General features: G+C 35.8%; 1 protein-coding gene across 2 annotated transcripts in view; it reads right to left on the reverse strand.

Annotated features, from left to right (window-relative positions):
• The window catches only part of LOC149818697 (tRNase Z TRZ2, chloroplastic-like), a 35,973-nt gene that overhangs the window by 12,743 nt on the left and 2,324 nt on the right, over nucleotides 1–20,906 (reverse strand). For both annotated transcript variants that reach the window (XR_016427456.1, XM_089986424.1), the window contains exon 6: nucleotides 18,051–18,119. Coding sequence is in view for 1 of the 2 variants with exons in the window: in XM_089986424.1 (XP_089842550.1) it covers nucleotides 18,051–18,119 (69 nt within the window). In the remaining variant the exon portion in view is untranslated. The remainder of the gene's footprint in view (nucleotides 1–18,050; nucleotides 18,120–20,906) is intronic.

The raw sequence follows: 20,906 nt of genomic DNA on the forward strand, positions 1-20,906 counted from the left end.
GTAGTGACAATCCATTTTGATGTGTTTGGTGCGTTCGTGGAATGTTATGTTACTGGCAATGTAGATCGCACTTTTGTTGTCACAACACATTTGTGAAGCCTTTGTTGCTTCATCTCCCATGTCAGCAAGCAGTCGTCGGAGCCAAATTACTTCCATAGTCGTGGTTGTCATGGCTCTGTATTCAGCTTTGGTGGATGAGAGAGATACCTTATGCTGCTTTTTACACCTCCACGAGATCAATGATTCCCTAAAAAGACACAAAAGCCAGTGGTTGAGTATCTGTTATTGGGATCACCTCCTCAATCAGCATCAGTATATGCAATTAAATCAAGAGAAGAGGAGGAAGATAAGAAAAGTCATCATGAAAGAGAGGACTTGATGTATCTGATAATACGCATGACTGCTCCCATATGAACAGAAGTAGGAGCATGTTGAAATTGACTTGCTGTGTGAACAACATATTTATATCTGGTCTGGTAATAGATAGATAGGAAAGTGCCCCGACAAGCTGTCTGTAAGGAGTAGGGTCTGCAAGAAGTTCTCCATCATCAATCTTCATTTTAACATTAACAACTTCTAGAGTGTCAACTTTCTTATCATCAGTAATACCAGACTTGAAAACAATATTAAAAGCAAATTTAGTCTGAGATAATAAATATCCTCTAGGAGAATAAACAACTTTAATGCCTAAAAAATATCTCAACAAGCCCAAATCAGTCATTTCAAAATGAGACTTAAGAAGTGTTTTGATTGTTTCAACTCCCTGTTTATCGCTTCCGGTGATGATCATATCATCCACATAGAGAAGAAGCACAATGATCCCTGCATCAGAATTTTTAATAAACAAAGCAGTGCCAGTTAAACAGAATTGAAAACCAATATCAATCATAACACGACTAAACCTTGTTAGAAAGTGACTTGGAATACGTTGGGTTCAATAATGAACCCATACTTATGCACGTGGAGTGCAAATATACCCATTAAAGGGAAACAACATAAGCACATAATGTGCTAACACATAAAACCCATAAAAAGGGAAAAATATGACATAAAGTCATAAGTTGCATATCATTGAAGAATAATGGAGAAGGGGTAAAAACCCCATTACAATGGAGCATAAGCTCCCTCAAGAATACAAAATACAAAGGGGAAATCCCCTATTTATAAGCATGAAAAGGGACCACCTTGGGGGCTCCCAAAGGGGACGTTGGAGAGCCCCCAACGGTCACATTTGTAACCGTTGGGGGCTCCCAACGTCACTTTTGGGAGGCCCCCAATGTGGTACGAAACCCAAAAATATAAAAAACAGAAAATAAAAATAAAACAAAAATTACAATGCATATTCCAATTGGAATATGCGTAAAATGCTAATTTACAAGAATACCCTTGAGGGTATTTTAGGAAGATAAAATATATATATTTATATATATATAAATAGAGATATGTATACATATATATATATGTATACGTATCTTTATATATATATAAATATATATGTACATTTAAGGATCAACATATTTTAACACCCCCCCTCAATCTTTGCGGGGAAACGAAAAGATTGAACAAAGGGCAAGACTCCAAGAGGCTCCGGCAAGGATGCAATGGAACTTGAAAAGGCCTTCCTCCTATTGTCTTCAAATTTCCCGAACTATCCAGGGTACTTCTCTTTGTCCTATCTCCAAGATCCTGTGAAATAACAACAAAGAAACAAGTAAAACAAATCTTTGTACTTTTATTCAAATGGAACATTTCTAACTAGCACAGGTTAGAAGAGATGCAAATTATGCAAAAATGACCCCAAAGTTTCAAAATCATATATCATGTTTAAAACAAAATGAGCGGAAGCAAATTATGCAGAAATAAATTGCAAGAATGCATAATGCATTCATAAGGTCCAGCGTTTGACAAATATAACCCCATAGTGGGGAATAACAAAATGGTCCACTAAGGGACACCACAATAAGCCTACGAAGAGGCATGATATACATAAATATTATTGAATGAGAGCCCAAAAAGGCCATAAAGAGCATATGCATATACTTATCATGAAATGAATTAATACTCAAAGAACTCATTAATAAACATGCTTCAAACATGTAATGAAGTGCCAAACAAGAGAAACAAAGTCTCCAAGCATACTTTAGGCAAAATAAACCCAAGAGTTCACAAGGTTTTAAAATCATTTATGAAAGACATACTTAATACACATTTTGCATATAAGGGTGGCAAAAACCATAAGCACTTAATATATAGATTAAATGCTAAGAAATCAACTTGATATGCATATCAAAAATATGATTTGCTTGAAAAACACAAGTCATGAATGAAATTTGGCAAATTTCAACAATAGTTTATCCATTACAAACATCTTCCTCATTAGTCCTCCAAAACCCATAAATCAAGTGTATAAGCTACTAGATCAAGAATATAAAGTCATTAAAGGCCAAAGACACACACAAAGGTGTGTAAAAGAACCTCTTGTCTACATATAATAATACTTGAAATAAGTGCATCTACGATAAGAACAAGAGAATACATGCCAACATAGACTAAAAAGTATCTCTTGTCTACGTAAAAAATACACTTAAAACCAAGTATGTTCAGCTACTAGAACAAGAGTAATAAGCCAACCATGGGCTAAAACATAATACATCTCTTGTCTACATATGATAGCACTTGAAATTAGTGAAATAAGCCAACCATGGGCATACATCTTAAGCGACTAGAACAAGGACACAAACGCCAACATAGGCTAAAAATCACACATCATGGTGTGAATCAACGTGCCTTGTCTACATATAAAAACACTCAAGACAAGTGTGTTCAGCTACTAGACCAAGAGAGCAAAAGCCAACAAAGGGCTAAAAACACACGAAGGTGTAATAAAATTCTTGTCTACATATGATGACACTTAGATAATGGGCATAAAAGGAAAAGACTTTTGAGGCAATAAACTTGTAATGAAAATAAACCTCGAATAAAACAATACTCCTTTTAAAATGAATTCTCATAACAATAACATGCATGTAAAAAATATCTTCAACAAGATACTATAATCGATAAAATAAAATTCTTGAGAACAAATGTGTGAACATACACACACCAAGAACACTTAGAATACTTGTGCAAAATCACAAGAACACATGTGCACAACATACGGAATCACAAATGTGCAAATGCACTCATAAGATTCATAAACAAATAAAAGGTTGGGCTATAATCCCAAAACATCTTGATTTTAAATGTACCTTAAAACATTTAAGGTTTTCAAATACCATATGTCCATCACATTTACTTAGAAGCATCCATAATATCAATGGCACAAGAACAAACTAGTGACACACTCATATATCAAATCATTCTAGAGTCCCAAGGTGCCCATAACTCACCTCAACCGCCATCTATAATATGGTAAGTGGACAATCTAAAAAGACATAACAACGAGTGTCACACTCATAATTAGAGATCATATACCAAATCATTCTAGAGTCCCAAGGTGCCCATAACTCACCTCAACCACCATCTATAATATGGCAATTTGGACAATCTAAAATGATATAACACGAGGTGCCCATAACTCACCTCAACAAACATCTCTAATAAAACAATAATAAGGCCAAAACAATGATGCATTAAATAACATGTGATGGACAAACATAAATGCCACAAAAGGGCAATAAACACATAAGGAATCATTTTCCAAATAAAAATTTTTTACAAAGAGGACCGATTAACAAATTGAATCAAAGGTCCAATATAATCCATCAAAACAATTTTGCATAACCACGAATTATGCTTAATCTTCAAAAGAAGTCTTGTACACCAAAAAAGGCTTACTATGCAACATAACATGAAATATTAAGCAACATCATGTGTATGAACCGATTTGGAACAAATAAGCCTTAACTATGAAAGACATAAGGTGCAATTAAACAGTGAAGTTGGTGAAGTTCAAAAATAACAAACTTAGGCCAATATAGGCATTCATAAAGATGGTGAATTTCGAAAAACTTATGAAATCTACTATTTCAACTTAAAAATGATAAACAATCATGAAATCTTCATAAAAGAGTATATACTCACAAGAAGATTATAAGGACCGAAAGGCTCCTTAAGGAGAGTTTGAACAAACAAACATATACAACTCCCAAAGAAGGAGAAAACTCCATTAAAGTGGAAGAAATCCCAACAAAATAGATTCATTAACAAAACCTTATGATAAATAAGATTGTACTATGGCTTAAATAAAAAGTAAACATTTATTGAGGAAAAATTTAACACTCTTAAGTTTTATCGAAAAACATGACTTAATAGATTATTACCTACTCCTAATGAAATAAGTACACAATAAACATTAGTGAAGACCATAACTTTTGTAGTGAAATATGCGGAAAAGCAAAAGAGTGCATTAAGCACTTACAACATTCACTAATGAACAAACAAAAGGGCAAACACCAAAACCCACAAGAGACAATCACAACATAAAAATATAAATGTCTCTTATTAAAAAGAGAGAGAACTCTCTAAATGTTGAAAACATCCTTAAGAGTGTAAAGATGGAAAGAAAATCACCATATTCCATAAGACCATTTTAAAACTTAATTCAACCGGTATTAAAAAAAAAAAACTTTCTTAATTAAATGTTGCTCATATAAAACGGACACATAATATGGAATTTTTCATATATGCCAAACATTTTTCAAAAAACTATATTTCACAAGCATTTTAATCTTAACATACCTTTCTTTAAAGACTAAACATTCATATAAAGGTATTTTCATAAACAAGGTTAGGTTTAAAATGTAAATTCAAAGTTCCAACGGTCATAAATTTTTACCGACCCATTAAAGCAAGTTTTGAGCAATCATATATCTAATTTTTCGCCAAACAAGTTATCATTTAAAGTTTTTCAAAGAAAAACATACGAAAACGATTCAATGGAGTAGCAAGAAACTCAAAAAAGACATAATGACAAAAATCACACATAAAGAAAAGAACATATTCCATTCTTCATACAATACCCAAAGAAATAGAATGCATACCGAATAACTATAAGAAAGACAATAGAGAGAAATGAATACTTCACCATTTTTCTTTAACAAATTCTTGAATACCACGCTTCCCGATGCACCAAAGAGCAACTCGATCTCAACCTTGCTTTGATACCATGTTAGAAAGTGACTTGGAATACGTTGGGTTCAATAATGAACCCATACTTATGCACGTGGAGTGCAAATATACCCATTAAAGGGAAACAACATAAGCACATAATGTGCTAACACATAAAACCCATAAAAAGGGAAAAATATGACATAAAGTCATAAGTTGCATATCATTGAAGAATAATGGAGAAGGGGTAAAAACCCCATTACAATGGAGCATAAGCTCCCTCAAGAATACAAAATACAAAGGGGAAATCCCCTATTTATAAGCATGAAAAGGGACCACCTTGGGGGCTCCCAAAGGGGACGTTGGAGAGCCCCCAACGGTCACATTTGTAACCGTTGGGGGCTCCCAACGTCACTTTTGGGAGGCCCCCAATGTGGTACGAAACCCAAAAATATAAAAAACAGAAAATAAAAATAAAACAAAAATTACAATGCATATTCCAATTGGAATATGCGTAAAATGCTAATTTACAAGAATACCCTTGAGGGTATTTTAGGAAGATAAAATATATATATTTATATATATATAAATAGAGATATGTATACATATATATATGTATACGTATCTTTATATATATATAAATATATATGTACATTTAAGGATCAACATATTTTAACAAACCTATCATACCAAGCTTTTGATGCTTGTTTAAGTCCATAAAGAGCTTTTTCTAAGCGAAGGACTTTACCCTTAGGAATACTTAGACCAGGAGGGGGTTCCATGTATACTTCTTCAACTAGCTTTTCATTTAAAAAAACATTTTTGACATCCATTTGAAAAATAGACCATTTTTTTATAGAAGCTAAGGCAATTAAGGTTCGGACAGTAGTCATACGAGCCACCGGAGCAAAGGTTTCTTCATAATCAATCTCATATTCTTGGACATAACCTTTGGCTACTAAACGGGCTTTATATCTTTCAAGAGTACCATCACTCTTGGTTTTAATTTTATAAACCCATCGACATCTTATAGTTTTCTTCCCTAGAGGAAGATCTTGAATATTCCATGTAGAAGCCTTTTCAAGTGCATCTAATTCAGCTTTCATGGCTTCTATCCATTTGATATCATTTTTTGCTTGAAAATATGTGGATGGTTCTTCATATGAGTGAATTAATGCAATAACTGCCCTGTGTGTGGGTGAGAAAGACTAGTATGATACAAACTTTCCTGGAGGCCTCGAGACTCGGGATGATTGTCTAGTTGAAATATTAGAATATTTTTCAGTGCACATGGAGGATTAGACTCTTGTCGCCTAGAATATTGAATACTAGTATCTCTATGAACTTCTTCATTTTCAACATTAAGATCAATAAATCTTTGATCATCATCAAAGTTACAGTCAAGGTCATATTCATCAGATGTTGATGTTAGATCTAGCAAAAAGGAGTACTCAGTGACGTCTTTTAATTTTCTAAAATCAAAGAAGTTCTCCTTTTCAAGAAAGGAAACATTTCTAGACACATATAGTTTATTATTTTTTAAGTCAAAACATCTATAACCTTTCTGGTTTTCAGCATATCCTAAAAAGGCATAGGGAATCGCACGAGGAGAAAGTTTATCATTTTTGTCAGTAAATATGAAACATTTGCACCCAAATATTCTTAGTCTAGAGTAGTCTGGAAAAATGTTCATAAGTTTTTCAATGGGAGTGATGTTTTGTAACGAAGAAGATGGCATCCTATTAATAGGATAGGTGGCAGTTAAGGCAGCTTCTGCCCAAAAGTCTTTCAGGACTTGATTTGCTATTAATAAAGTCCTAGTGGTTTCTATAATATGACGATGTTTTCGTTCTGCCAGTCCATTTTGTTGAGGTGTATAAGGACAAGATCTTTGATGTGTGATGCCATGCAATTTAAGATAATTTTGAAAATCTGTGGATAAAAACTCTCCCCCTGAATCTGTGCGAAAAATAGTAATATCATTTTGAAACTTTTTTTAACCATATTATGAAAAGTTTGAAAGTATGAAAATACTTCAGACTTATGTTTGAGAAAGTACATCCACGTATATCGGGAGAAATCATCGACAAAAATAACATAGTAAACAAATCCTCCTTTAGAAATTACTGGTGCAGGACCCCAAACATCTGAGTGTATTAATTCAAGTGGTCTTAAAAAGAAAAAGGTTCTGTTCTGAAATGGTAATCTTTTCATTTTGCCGAGAATACAATCTTTATAATCAAATGTTTTAGAGTTACAAAATTTCCCTAGATTTGGAAAATGTTGGATTTTGGCTATATGTGGGTGACCAAGTCTCTTATGCCACAGTTCCAACTCTATTTTTTGAATATTATAACAAAAAGCTTTCTTCGGCATTTCCAAAAAATCCATGTAATACAGTCCTCCTTCTCTATGGCCTTCCTCAATCAGCTTGCCTGACTGGCGATCCTGTACCCAACAACCATGAGAAGAAAAAGAAATATTACACCCATAATCAGAAATTTGAGATACAGATAAAAGATTTAAATTTAATTTGGAACATGTTGGATTTCTGGAATAGAAAATTTCTTTGTTTTATAAATTTTTTCAAAATTTTTTATTCTTTCTATTTCAAGAGAAGTCCCATCAGCAGTAAAGACCTTTGACACACTTGTTTTATTTTTAACACATTTGGATAGACTTTGATTATTTGGGGTCATATGAAAAGATGCACCAGAGCCAAGGAGCCAAGAAATTTTACCTAGATCAGAAAAAGATGAGTTGTTGCGCCGGTTGAAGCTTCAGATGAGGAAGAGGCACCTTTGATGAGAGGCTGAAGAATCTCCATTAGTTGGGCCAGGGAAACTGGTGCATCCTGGTCTTTAGGCTCTGATCCTTTTTTGCTCACCATGGTGGTTATTCTTGGAAAATGTGAAACCCTCATAAACTCTATTCTCCACGCTTAGCTCAAGCCATTCGACTCATTCAGTCAGCTCGATAAAAGTCCTGGATGGCGCAGGGGAGATTAATCCTCTCAGAGGCTGCGAAAAATTGTTGAGGATCAGGGATAAAGCATGTCTCTCTGATATGGGGTCCATCATTTTGTTGCAAGCTGACCTCCATCGATGAATGAAATCCCTTGCCTTTTCATTTTCATTCTGCTTTAGATTGCAGAGATGGCTCAATGTTGGGAGCGTCTCCGTGTTGAACAAAAAGCGTTCAATAAACATATTTACAACTTTATCAAACTTCTTGAGCTCGATGGGATTGATATGCTCAGCATACCATTTAGTTGCAACTCCTTCCAAGCTGCGGGGGAAGCATATAAATAGTGCTCTATTGTCCCTCTTGAACCTTGAGCATTCGGCGAAAAACATGGCGAGATGTGCTTTGGGGTCGCCAGAACCGTCGAACTTGATGAATTTTTGTGGAAGGTTTTTGAGATCATCATCCCCTTCTAAGCCATCATAGAAGTCCTCGCTAGTGAACAAGATACATTTTCCATAGATTTGTTTTCCATCTCTTCCCTCTCTTCTCTTTTACTTCTCTTTTACTGAATCTATCTCTAAACAAAATATGTTCTACTTCTCCAATCTGAATCTCCTTCTGGTATCTGAGATTTATTTCTGCGTGAAATCAGTTTTTTTTTATAACACGTCTGTGATCTGGTAAAATCAAATCATCGATTTCTAGTTAATGCTCTTTTGTCTCTCTGCTGAACATTAAATCTGAATATTGTCTATGTTTCCTGTCATCTTGTCTCTCTGTTTTTTTTTTAGAGTTAACGTTCTCCTCTCTCTCTCAAATCTATTGTTGTTGTTCATCTCTTGAGGATCAGATTTGTAAGTAACAGATCTAAATATCTTATTTCCCACTCCTTTTCAAAGTATCAGCCGATTTCAGCCTAGTATTCCCCATACGCGTGCTTGAGTTTCTGGTGAAATTTCTTTTCTGCTGTGTACTGCATTTCTATATCTGTTTTGCACATTATTCAAGGCTAAAGTATATATCTACATTAGGAGGAAATTTGTTCTTTGCAAAAAAAAGGGGGAACAGAGCTGGTTTCAGATCTGATCTCGTTGACAGCTATTGACCCTAGATCCTAGCTAAAAAAAAGGGTGAAGGTGTTAAAATATATTATACATATATAGATTATGACACATACACATATATATACATATATGTCTATGTGTCTATCTACATATATAAATATATATATATATATATATGTTTTTTTTCTTTTGTAATACCCACTGGGGGCAAAATAGTCTTTTCACATTATACACGCATATCCTAAAAGATATGCTTTCTTTTCTTTCTCATTTTCTTTTTTTCTTTTTCCTTTTTCTTTTTCCCTTTTTCTTTTCTTTCTTTATTGATTAAGAGGGGTCCACAAGAGTCGTTGGAGAAGAGTCGTTGGAGGGGCTCCAACGACTCTATGGGAGCCCCTCCTTGGGTCCCTTAGTGTGTATAAATAAGGAGCTTGGCCCCATGTAATTGTATTGCTTCTTGTGAAGCCTCATGTGAGTGGAATATATTTTTTCACCTTATTTTGTGTGTTTTACTACTTTTGTGGTTTGTTGCAATCTTGCCCATTAGTGGCTTCTTATGTATGTGCGTGCTTTCGTGCTTGATCTTGGAGATATCGCCTCACTCATTTGGCACTTCATTACATGGTATCAGAGCCTTGGTTGAGAAAGCTTCATCGGATCCTCTCTTGACAAGTAATATCTCTCCTCTTTCTTGTTTTCAAACTCTTTTTCTATAAATGGCCAACAAGGATGCAAAAATCGACCTCTTGTTCAAATTGGGTGGAACCAATTATCGAATGTGGGCTGCCGCTATGAAAAATAACCTCAAAGGTAAAAAACTTTGAGGTTATGTGTGTGGAACCATTCTGGAACCACAATTGAAATTAACTAAGTTTGAAGGAAATGAGGAAAGAGCATTAAACGAAGAGCAAAAAGATAAGGCTATTCTTGACTTCTCTTCAAAAATGGAAGATTGGGAAAGTGAGCATGCTAAAACTCTAGCGTGGTTCATGAATAATGTCGAATTAAAATTTGTGCAAATCTTGCTAAGTTCAAAAAGGCTAATGAAGCTTGGTTCTTTATGAAAGACATGTACACTCAAAGAGACCTTGCTAGGCATTTCTTTCTACAAGAAAAGGTAAGAGCTACCAAGCAAGGTGATGAGTATTAGGGACTGTTATAGTGCCCTATCTTCTTTATGGGATGAACTTGTTCTCCTCGAACCTCAATGGGAAGGTAGTGCTATTGCCATGAGGCAAAAGCAAATGGAAAAAGAGAGATTTTTCCAATTTATTCATGGATTTCGTCCCGAATTTGAGCAACTTAGAGGATCTCTTCTTTATAGGGCTTCTATTTCTCTAAGTGACATTTTGGCCAACTTATGTCAAGAAGAAACCCGTTTGGCCTTGAAAAGCGATGTTGATGAGGTTCATGCCGTGTCTAGACCCAGCAACAATGTAAGATCATATAAACCACCCCATTTTTGGAAGAATAATGGTGGTGGAGGAAGAAAAATCATTTGTCATAATTGTAATGAATCGGGCCATATTCGTCCGGATTGCCCCAAATTCAAGAAGAAGGTAGCTTCCGTTGGTGAAATTCCTCTAAACACAAATAAAGATTCAAAGAAGGATGGAGACATAAAGGAGTCCATCACTCATCTTACCGAAACTCTTCAACAATTTATAAAGATGAACTCCTCTACATCATCATCCTCACCCTCCACTTCCGGTCCCGCCATCTCCTCTTTTCCAGGTATGACCTCTTGAATTCTTGACTCGGGTGTCTCCTTTCATATGACTCCAAATGCATCACTTTTGTCAAAACCAAGTCTCAATAAATTTAAATCATATGTTTCCACCGCCGACAGAACATCCTTAGATGTTGAAGGCATTGGAAACCTTGAGAAAACTTACGACCAAAACAAAGATTTTTTTGTTCCCAAAATCTGAATTATTCCAAAACTTAATTTAAATCTTTTTTCCGTTTCTCAAATTACTGATTTTGAATGTAATGTCTCTTTTTCACCTACCCATTGCTATGTGCAGGATCTCCGGTCCAGGAAGCGGATTGAGCAAGGCCATAGAAGAGGAGATCTTTATTATATGAATTTTTTGTCTTTGCCATCCAAATCATTTTGTAATCATGTTCAATCCAAATATATTGAGACTTGGCATAAGAGGCTCGGACATCCTAGCATTTCCAAGTTGTATCTTTTTACTTTTTTGAAAAAAAATTATAATACAAATACATTTACATGCAATGATTGTATTCTTAGAAAGATTCATTCGCTTCCGTATTCAAATAGTAAAAAAAGACCTTTTGAACTTGTGCATTCCGATGTATGGGGGCTGACACCCGTTATGTCCAATGGGGGTTATTCCTACTGTGTTACTTTTATTGATGACTTTACTAGATATACATGGGTATACATTATTAAAAACAAATCCGATGTCTTCACTAATTTTAAAGAATTTCATGTTCTTATTCAAAATCAATTTCAAAACAATATAGCTATATTTAGAACCGATTCTGAAGGTGAGTACATGTCTAAAGATTTTCAAAATAAATGAAATTTTGCACCAACGATCTTGTCCTAAAACTCCGCAACAAAATGATCTTGCGGAAAGGAAACGTTGACATTTAATTGAAAGTACAAGAACACTTCTTGTCTCTAAAAATGTTCCTAAAAACTTTTGGGCCGAAGTGCTTCTTACCGCAACATATCTTATTAATTGTATGCCCTCTTCTTATTTAAAAAATGTATCACCTTTCGAAAAATTATTTAAAATTACTCTAGATTTTAATAGACTAAGGATCTTTGGATGTAAATGCTTTGTGCTTATGCAAGAACAAGATAAATTATCACCCAAAGCTCTTGAATGTGTGTTTATTGGCTATGGTGAAAATAAAAAAGGCTATAGATGTTATGATATTCGAAACAATAAACTCTATGTGTCAAGAAATGTAAACTTTCTTGAAGAACAAAATGGTTTTGATATCCACACATCTAAAGAAGACATTGATTATTCCTTCCTGTTTGACTTAGCTCCTAGAATTGAGTCCCCAGATGCAATAATTTGCGATAATATTTGTGATGGCATTTTACATCATAATGATACACCACAACATGATAATGTTTCTCAAAATGAGAACCTTAATGATATAAATGTATATACCCGGCGGTTAGGAAATGAACATCAACCTGCCCTTGAATGATATTCTCAAGACTTCTCTTTAGAAGAACCTATTGATGGCAATCAACCTAGGAGATCTTCTCGTAATAGTAGGCCACCACAAAAATTTGTGTCTTATGAATCTTTTTCACCTAATTATAGAACTTGTCTCATGTTGATACACTCACATCATGAGCCTACTTCATTTAAAGAAGCTAAAGATCATCCACATTTGATTGAAGCCATGAAAATTGAATTAGAAACTCTTAACAAAGTCCAAACTTGGAGCATTATTCGTCAACCATTAGGAAAAAAGGCAATTGGGTGTAGATGGGTATATAAAGTCAAAACCAAATCTGATGGATCTCTAGAAAGATACAAAGCTCGTTTGGTTGCAAAAGGCTACGCCCAAGAATATGAGATTGATTATGAAGAAACCTTTGCTCCAGTATCTAGAATGACTAGTATGCGAACATTAATTGCCTTAGCTTCTATTAAGCAATGGCCGATATATCAACTTGATGTTAAAAATGTGTTTTTAAATGAAACTCTATGTGAAGTTCTTATGGATCCTTCGCCAAGTCTTGAAATTGGTAAAGAAAATATTCTAAAGTTAAATAAAGCTCTCTATGGTCTTAAACAAGCACCAAAAGCTTGGTATGATCTTCTTAGCAAAGTAGTTCTCGATAATGGTTTTTCCTCATGTTATACTGATATTGCTTTGTTTGTTAAAACTTCTAATGAGTTCATAACAATTTTGTTGTTATATGTTGATGACATGATTATCACAGGTAATGATAAAAAGGGTATTGACCTTATTAAAAATATTCTCAAAGAAAATTTTGATATGTTTGACCTTGGTTTTCTAAGGTATTTTTTAGGAATTGAAGTTGCATACTCTCTCAAAGGGTATGTTCTCTCTCAAATGAAGCTTGCCTCCGACATTATTGTCTGGTGTGGGCTGACAGATAAGAAGGTGGAGACTCCATAAGTGATCAACGCCAAGATGAGAGCCAGTGATGGCACTCTTTTAACAGACACCACGCCTTATCGCCAGTTGATTGGGTCACTAACATATTTATCTATCACCAAGCTCGATATTTCTCATGTGGTTCATAGTGCAAGCCAATTTCAGACTGCACCTTCTACCATGCACATGGTCGCAGTCATGAGGATTATCAGATATTTGAAAAACACTATAATTAAAGGATTATTCTTACCCTCTTCTTCACCTCTTACTTTACTTGCTTATATTGACTCTGATTGAGGGGGTAACCCTGATGATCGTATTTCCACCAAAGGTTATTGTGTGTTTCTTGGAGAGTCACTTATTTCATGGAGGTGTAAAAAACAACAGAAAGTTTCTCTCTCTTCTACAGAAGCAGAGTATCGTGTGATGGCCACTACCACCACTGAGATTGTATGGTTAAGAAGTTTGCTTAAAGATATGGGTGTCTCATTCTCAACCCCTTCGAAGTTGTGTTGCGACAACAAGAGTTTTATCTACATTGTCAACAATCACACCTTCCATGAACGAACAAAGCACATCGAGATGGACTACCATTATGTTCGTGATGAATTCCTACGGGGCACCATTCAACTGCCATATGTTCCTACCGAGTACCAGTTAGCGGACTTCTTCACCAAAGCTTTGCCATCGCCACATTTCTACTTTCTCCTTAGCAAACTCTCGGTGATCTCCTAGTGTGTTTGAGGGGGGTGTTAAAATATTATATATATATATATATATATATTTCTTTTGTAATACCCACTAGGGGCAAAATAGTCTTTTTACATTGTACACGCATATCCTAAAAGATATGCCTTCTTTTCTTTCTCCTTTTCTTTCTTTCTTTTTTCTTTTTCTTTTTCCCTTTTTCTTTTCTTTCTTTATTGATTGAGAGGGGTCCAAAAGAGTCGTTGGACCCCTCCAACGGTCATAAATATGATCGTTGGAGGGGCTCCAACGACTCTATGGGAGCCTATGTCACACGGACTCGGCTCTAAGGTCGTCGCACCCGCGTCGACACGCACCGACACGGGTGCGGACACGGGTGCGGCTCGGACTCGGTCAACCCAACCCTGGGTGCGGTCAACACACCCAGGGTTATTTTGGTCCATTTTTTGGAAAAAAAAAATTTAATTTTTTTTTTTAAATTTTCTGGGCTACAGCTGTAAGGAAAAAAACCCATCACAACTAAAAACCTGTACACTTTCAAGTTTTAAGTACAGAATGGGCACAACTCAAGTTTTTGTGGTTTTTTCCTGTACGAAGAAAGTGAATTATTACAGTGTATGAAGAAAGTGCCCAAAAGTGAATTATTCCTATATGAAGAAAGTGTACAGAATGCCTTCACAACTCATCACCTGTCCCCTAATGGGCACAACTTTGACCGAGTCTTATATATATATATTTTATTTTTTTTTAATATATATATAGCCGAGTCCCCGTGTCCAAAATTTTTGAAATTGCGCCGCACCCGTGTCGCACCCGCACCCATGTGACATAGATGGGAGCCCCTCCTTAGGTCCCTTAGTGTGTATAAATAAGGGGCTTGGCCCCATGTAATTGTATTGCTTCTTGTGAAGCCTCATGTGAGTGGAATATATTTTTTCACCTTATTTTGTATGTTTTACCACTTTTGTGGTTTGTTGCAATCTTGCCCATTAGTGGCCTCTTGTGTATGTGCGTGCTTTTGTGCTTGATCTTGGAGATATCGCCTCACTCATTTGGCACTTCATTACAGAAGGAAGGCACGGCTTACACCTCGTGATTGATCTTATTCACGCCTTAGCCTTGAATTGTGTGCGTCTTATAGTTTCTTTATTCTTATGTTATGGATTCTTCTCCTCGAGCTTTCGTAATCAACTTGTTTCTGAAAAATTAAACACCTCAAATTTCTTGACATGGAAGAGACAGATTATTCCTTTTATAAGGGGTCAAGGTCTCAATGGTCATCTGGATGGAACTACTTCAGTCCCGCCAGAATTTGTTGCACGTGAAAGAAATGATGACAATGGAGCGACCTCAACTGTGTATGTCAAAAATCTAGAGTTTGACTTGGAAAAAGAAAAATCAGTCAGTTGTGGCCTACATCACTTCAACTCTGTCGCAGAAGGTGTTCGTAACCATACCTGATGATTGTTCAGCCAGCCAGCTTTGGAATAGATTAGTCCAGAGATATTCTCAGGTCTTGTAGGCGAGAATGGTTTTTCTGAAGCGAGAGTTTCAGTTACTCAAAAAGGACAATATGACCATCATGGAGTATTTGAATAAGATGAAGACTATCACAGACCAGCTTGCCATTGTGGGGTGCAAGGTAAGTGACACAGATATGGTCCAGCAGACTCTGAGTGGGCTAGGGCCTGATTACAACATGATCGTTACTTCTCTACTGTGCTTGTCTGTCCTCCCTACTTTTGAAGAGTTGTGTGCTAAGTTGATTCAGTATGAAATGACTTTGAAGGGTTTTTCTGAGGAGCCACAGTCTCACACAAATACTCAGGAGGTCCTTGCTACAGGAATGCCATATGGGCGAGGACGAGGAGGTTTTGGGTTTCGTGGAAGAGGAGGACAAGGTGGACGTAGACTGCTGCCTACACCAAATATATTGCCAAATGCACAAGGGCGAAAGACAGTACCCACTTGTTATCTTTGTAATAAAAGAGGACATATTAAGGCAAATTGTTGGTTTAATCCTTAGAATAAAGGAAAGTCTCCAAAGGCAGATGTCAAGAGAGAGTCTAGTAGTGCCCAGGCTAATGATGAAATCTTAATCCTATCCCTTATTTTGGTAAAAGTAGCATCGTCACTGGAGACAAAATTCATCACCTTGTCTCTCATATTGGAAACTCCATTGTTCCTATGTCAACCTCTACTCTTAAGTTGTCTAATGTTCTTCATGCTCCCAACATTAAGAAAAACATTGTTTTTGTTTCTAAGATTGTCAATGATAATCATGCCCCAATTGAATTCACTCTCTTTTTTGTGCAGGTCAAGGACCTTCGCACGAGGAAAACATTCGCTGAGGGAAAAAGACAAGGGAACATGTACGTCTTCCAAGAACGTATCTTGGATTCTGCTCGGCCTACTTGATCCATCTCGAAGAATTTGCCAGTGTCATCTTCAACGTCGACTAAGTGTGTTATGAATGTCTTTGAATGTAATAAGCCACATCTTTGGCATAGTCGGTTGGGTCATTGTGGGAGTCATTTTGTTGAAAAGCTTGTTTCCAATAATCTCATTCCTAAAGATAGTCTGAATACAGGGATGAATGATCAAATGTGTTCCAGTTGTCGTCTATGCAAGAGTCATGTACTGCCTTTTAATTCTGTTAATAAAAGAGCTTCAAAGCCTTTTGAGATTATTTGTTCTGACGTGTGGGGGCCTGCTCCGGTTACTTCTGGTTCTGGAAGTAGATACTACTTAATCTTTGTCGATAACTACTCCTGTTATACTTGAATATACTTTATGAAAAGTAAATCTGGAGTTTTTTCTTTGTTCCAAAACTTCCATTCTCTAGTCAAAAACCAGTTTTCTGAATCTATTCAACATTTTCAATTTGATGGAGGCAGTGAATTTTCCTCCAGTGACTTCATACATTTTCTCCAAATTAATGGGATAGGAAAAAGAGTGTCTTGACACATACACCACAACAAAATGGGATAGCTGAATGAAAGCATAGACACATTGTAGAGAGTGCAATGAGTATGATGCATGACAGCGCAATTTCCACACAATCGACTGCAGGCAGAATATATAGATCCAAACACCACCTAGTTGGAACATGGATTCTATGAAACCTCGTCCCAAAGTTAATGAGCATGTAAAGAATCCTTTGTCTTGAGAATATTGAACTTATAGAATCTTCAAGATAAGATTTATCTGACACATGTACTCACAAGAATATAAAGACCACTGTTAGTGTTCTAATTTATCAAAATAGAGACTTCATGTTTACTGGACATATTTATCCTTCGAGGCCATTACAAAATGTCAACCCAATTAATGCTAGATCTTATGGCTTCATGTGACTTCTTTCTTTGAGTCTGTGTTGCAACTACTGGCTTATTATGTCACAGTGTAAGAGTTTATTTTATTAGATGAGCAGAGTGTATCTTGAACAGAAAGATTGGGATTTTGTACAGTGTCAATTTTCCACAACACGAGCACCCAAAATTGGTGAGGAACGTACTGCCGAAAACATCACATGATTTCCTTTCTATGGGTATATCATGTTTCATTCCTTGTGTCATATTTAGATTAGATATTAGGCCATATATCATAAAAGTAAAACAATACCACTCAATTGAGGATAGTTTTCATGGTTTTTCATAAAGACAAGACAATTTACATTTTTTATCCCTAACAATCAGTAGGCAATTTTAGTTTCCAAATGAGCCCATTGCTGTAATGATATTTCTATAACAAGAACATTTATCTGAAACGAAAAGGATTTCAACTTTCAACAACATTGAAGGGTGAGACTTCACATGTGTGAGCTTCAGAGGAAAGCAAAGACTCTTAATTTTGTAAATATGATTTCTATAAAATTGCTCGGAGTCATTCTATATCCAATTAATAACTTCAAAAAATTTTGAATACATTTGCAGTATTGCTTGTGCAAGATTGCAACATTCTGTAGTCCAAAAGAAATAATTCAGGTTCTTTGTAACAATACATTCTGAGGATAAGTCATATACAGACATGCAAAAAAAATGCACAGGAACCTAGTGTCCAATCAAGCAAACTCACCTCTGATAAATGAGTATGGCCGTGCTGCCGTGCATGCTCAACGCTAATGCCATCATCAAGGAAAGTCGCCTATCAAAGAAAGACACACAAATAGAAAGGAAATAAATAGATCTGAAGATATCATCAAAGAGAAAAACAGAGTTTAAGAAGTTAAGGGGTAAAAAGGTGCAATATCAATTCCCAAGATAGTGAAACAGAAGATGTTTATGACCAAAAAGAAAGGTCCGATTTTGCAATCCTTGAGAACCAATGACATAATATATCACGCCATCTGGAAAATAGATGAAAAGAATAGAAGCAGATATAAGAAAAAACTATGGTGATTCTGAATTTGCTCAATCCACTAAAACCACATGTTCTTAGCTCTCAGACTTTCATCAGGCTATAGTTGACACAACTTGACAGTTCTATACTAACTTCCAAGGGAAACAAAAAGAGGAAAAAAAAAACACACTCAAGAGGAAGCACATAAGGATCAGACACGTAATATGCATAAAATAAGTCATACTCTACTAAGCTCTATGTGCATATTTTAAACAGTGGACATATTTATGGACCATAGGTAATCATTTTTCAGTATTATACCTTACACTAATATTATCAAGTACCAAATCTTACTGAGAACATATTCTATGAACCAGGGGAACGATAGTCATTTACAGTAATGTCCACTACGTAAATATATCAAATGTATAGTTCTTTATACAGAAAGCTGAAAGGAGATTGACCCAAATCCCTGAGAAATCATTCCATCTTCTATTAGTATACTACATCATTGTCATACATATAATTCTTTGTATGGTATGCTGAATGAAGTTTGACCCATAGTTCCTCAGCACTCATTCCATCTTTTATTCCAGCTAAAACTAGTCCAAGAAGATCATTTGCCTGTAGCAAGAAGCTTGTTAAGGCTTTAGCTTGTGCTCACCCATTTACTAAAAGAGCAAAGCTCGAGCCTAATTTTAAACCCATTTGTTTAAATGGTCAGAGCTCGAGCCTGAAACTTTTGGTTTGTCTAAGATGTGTGTGTGTTAATAGAAGCAAGACACTTGGTATAATGGTAACCATAGTGACAAAAGTTTAGAACAGGAATATAATGCCAACCTTTTTCTCATGAGAAATTGAAATTAAAATTAACAACAACAACAACTATGACTTCATCCCAAAACAATTGGGGTCGGCGATATGAACCAACAAAGAAATTCATTTTGGGTCTTCCACATGAATCCTTTTCCTCCAATCATTTCTATCCAATGCCATGTCCTCGGTGAGGTTCAAAGCATTCATATCCTTTCCTATCATCTCCATCCAAGTCTTCTTAGGCCTACCCCGACCTCTTTTAACTAATATATTTTCCCATTTCTCCATCCTTCTCACTGGAGCATCATTAGGCCTTCGCCGAACATGTCCAAACCACCGTAAACGATTCTCTCTCATCTTATTTTCAATGGGTGCAACGCCTACCTTATTATGTATCTCCTCGTTCTGAATTTTATCTTTTATTGTATTTCCACACATCCATCTAAGCATCCGCATCTCAGCTACACTCATTTTTTGAATATGATGTCTCTTAGCAGCCCAACATTCTGTACCATATAGCAAAGCGGGCCTAATAGTCGTCCTATAAAACTTTCCCTTCAACCGCAATGGCATTCTACGATCGCACAACACTCCAGTTGCACTTTTCTATTTCATCCACCCAACCTTTATCCTATGATTTACATCTCCATCAATTTCTCCATACTTTTGAATGATGGATCCCAAATATTTGAAATAATCATTCACCGGTATTTCTTGCTCACCAAGCTTTACTACACTCCCATCATTACTATGTTGCTTACTAAACCGACATTCCATATATTCAGTCTTACTCTTACTCAACTTAAAACCTCTAGCTTCCAATGTTTGTCTCCATAATTCTAACTTAGCATTAACCCCAGCTCTAGACTCATCAATCAAAACAATATCATCAGCAAACAACATACACCACGGTACATTTTCTTGAATTGATCTCGTAAGCTCATCCATCACTATCGCAAATAGGAAAGGACTTAAAGCAGATCCTTGATGTAACCCAACCGTTATCGGAAAATTGGTTGTCACCCCTCCACAAGTGCGGACATTGGTTACTACTCCTTCATACATATCTTTAATTATACTAATGTACTTGAGAGAAACACCTTTCTTCATCATTGTCCACCAGAGAACGTCCCTAGGTACTCTATCGTATGCCTTCTCCAAATCAATAAAAACCATATGCAAATCTTTGTTCCTCTCTCTATATCTTTCAATAAGTTGTCTAAGAAGATGTATAGCTTCCATAGTTGATCTTCCAGGCATAAAACCAAATTGATTCTCTGATATCATGACAACCTTCCTCAACCTAGACTCAATCACCCTCTCCCAAAGTTCCATAGTATGACTCATGAGTTTTATACCACGATAGTTTGTGCGATCTTGTATATCACCTTTATTCTTATATAGAGGCACCAAAGTACTCTTCCTCCACTCATTAGGCATCTTATTTGTCCGCCAAATCTTGTTAAAAAGATTTGTCAACCATTCTAAACCTTTCTCTCCCAAGCATTTCCAAGCCTCGATAGGTATACCATCTGGGCCAACTGCCCTTCTTGAAATTAAAATTAAACAAAACTAAAAATACTTTTTTACAAAGGAAAAAAATAAAATTCAGAAAATATTTAATTTCTGCTGATACTTTTGTTCTTATTGGTTGTGCAAAGTATAGCATTTTTTCAAAAAAAAAAAAACACTGATATTTTTCACTGATGGCAACCATCTTTTTTTCTTTTAAAATAGAGGTCATAAGTCGAATCTCGCTTTATCATGTGTCAGGTT

Source organism: Nuphar pumila, chromosome 13 (genome assembly GCF_984573655.1).
Source record: "Nuphar pumila chromosome 13, dmNupPumi1.hap1.1, whole genome shotgun sequence".
NCBI lineage: Eukaryota > Viridiplantae > Streptophyta > Magnoliopsida > Nymphaeales > Nymphaeaceae > Nuphar > Nuphar pumila.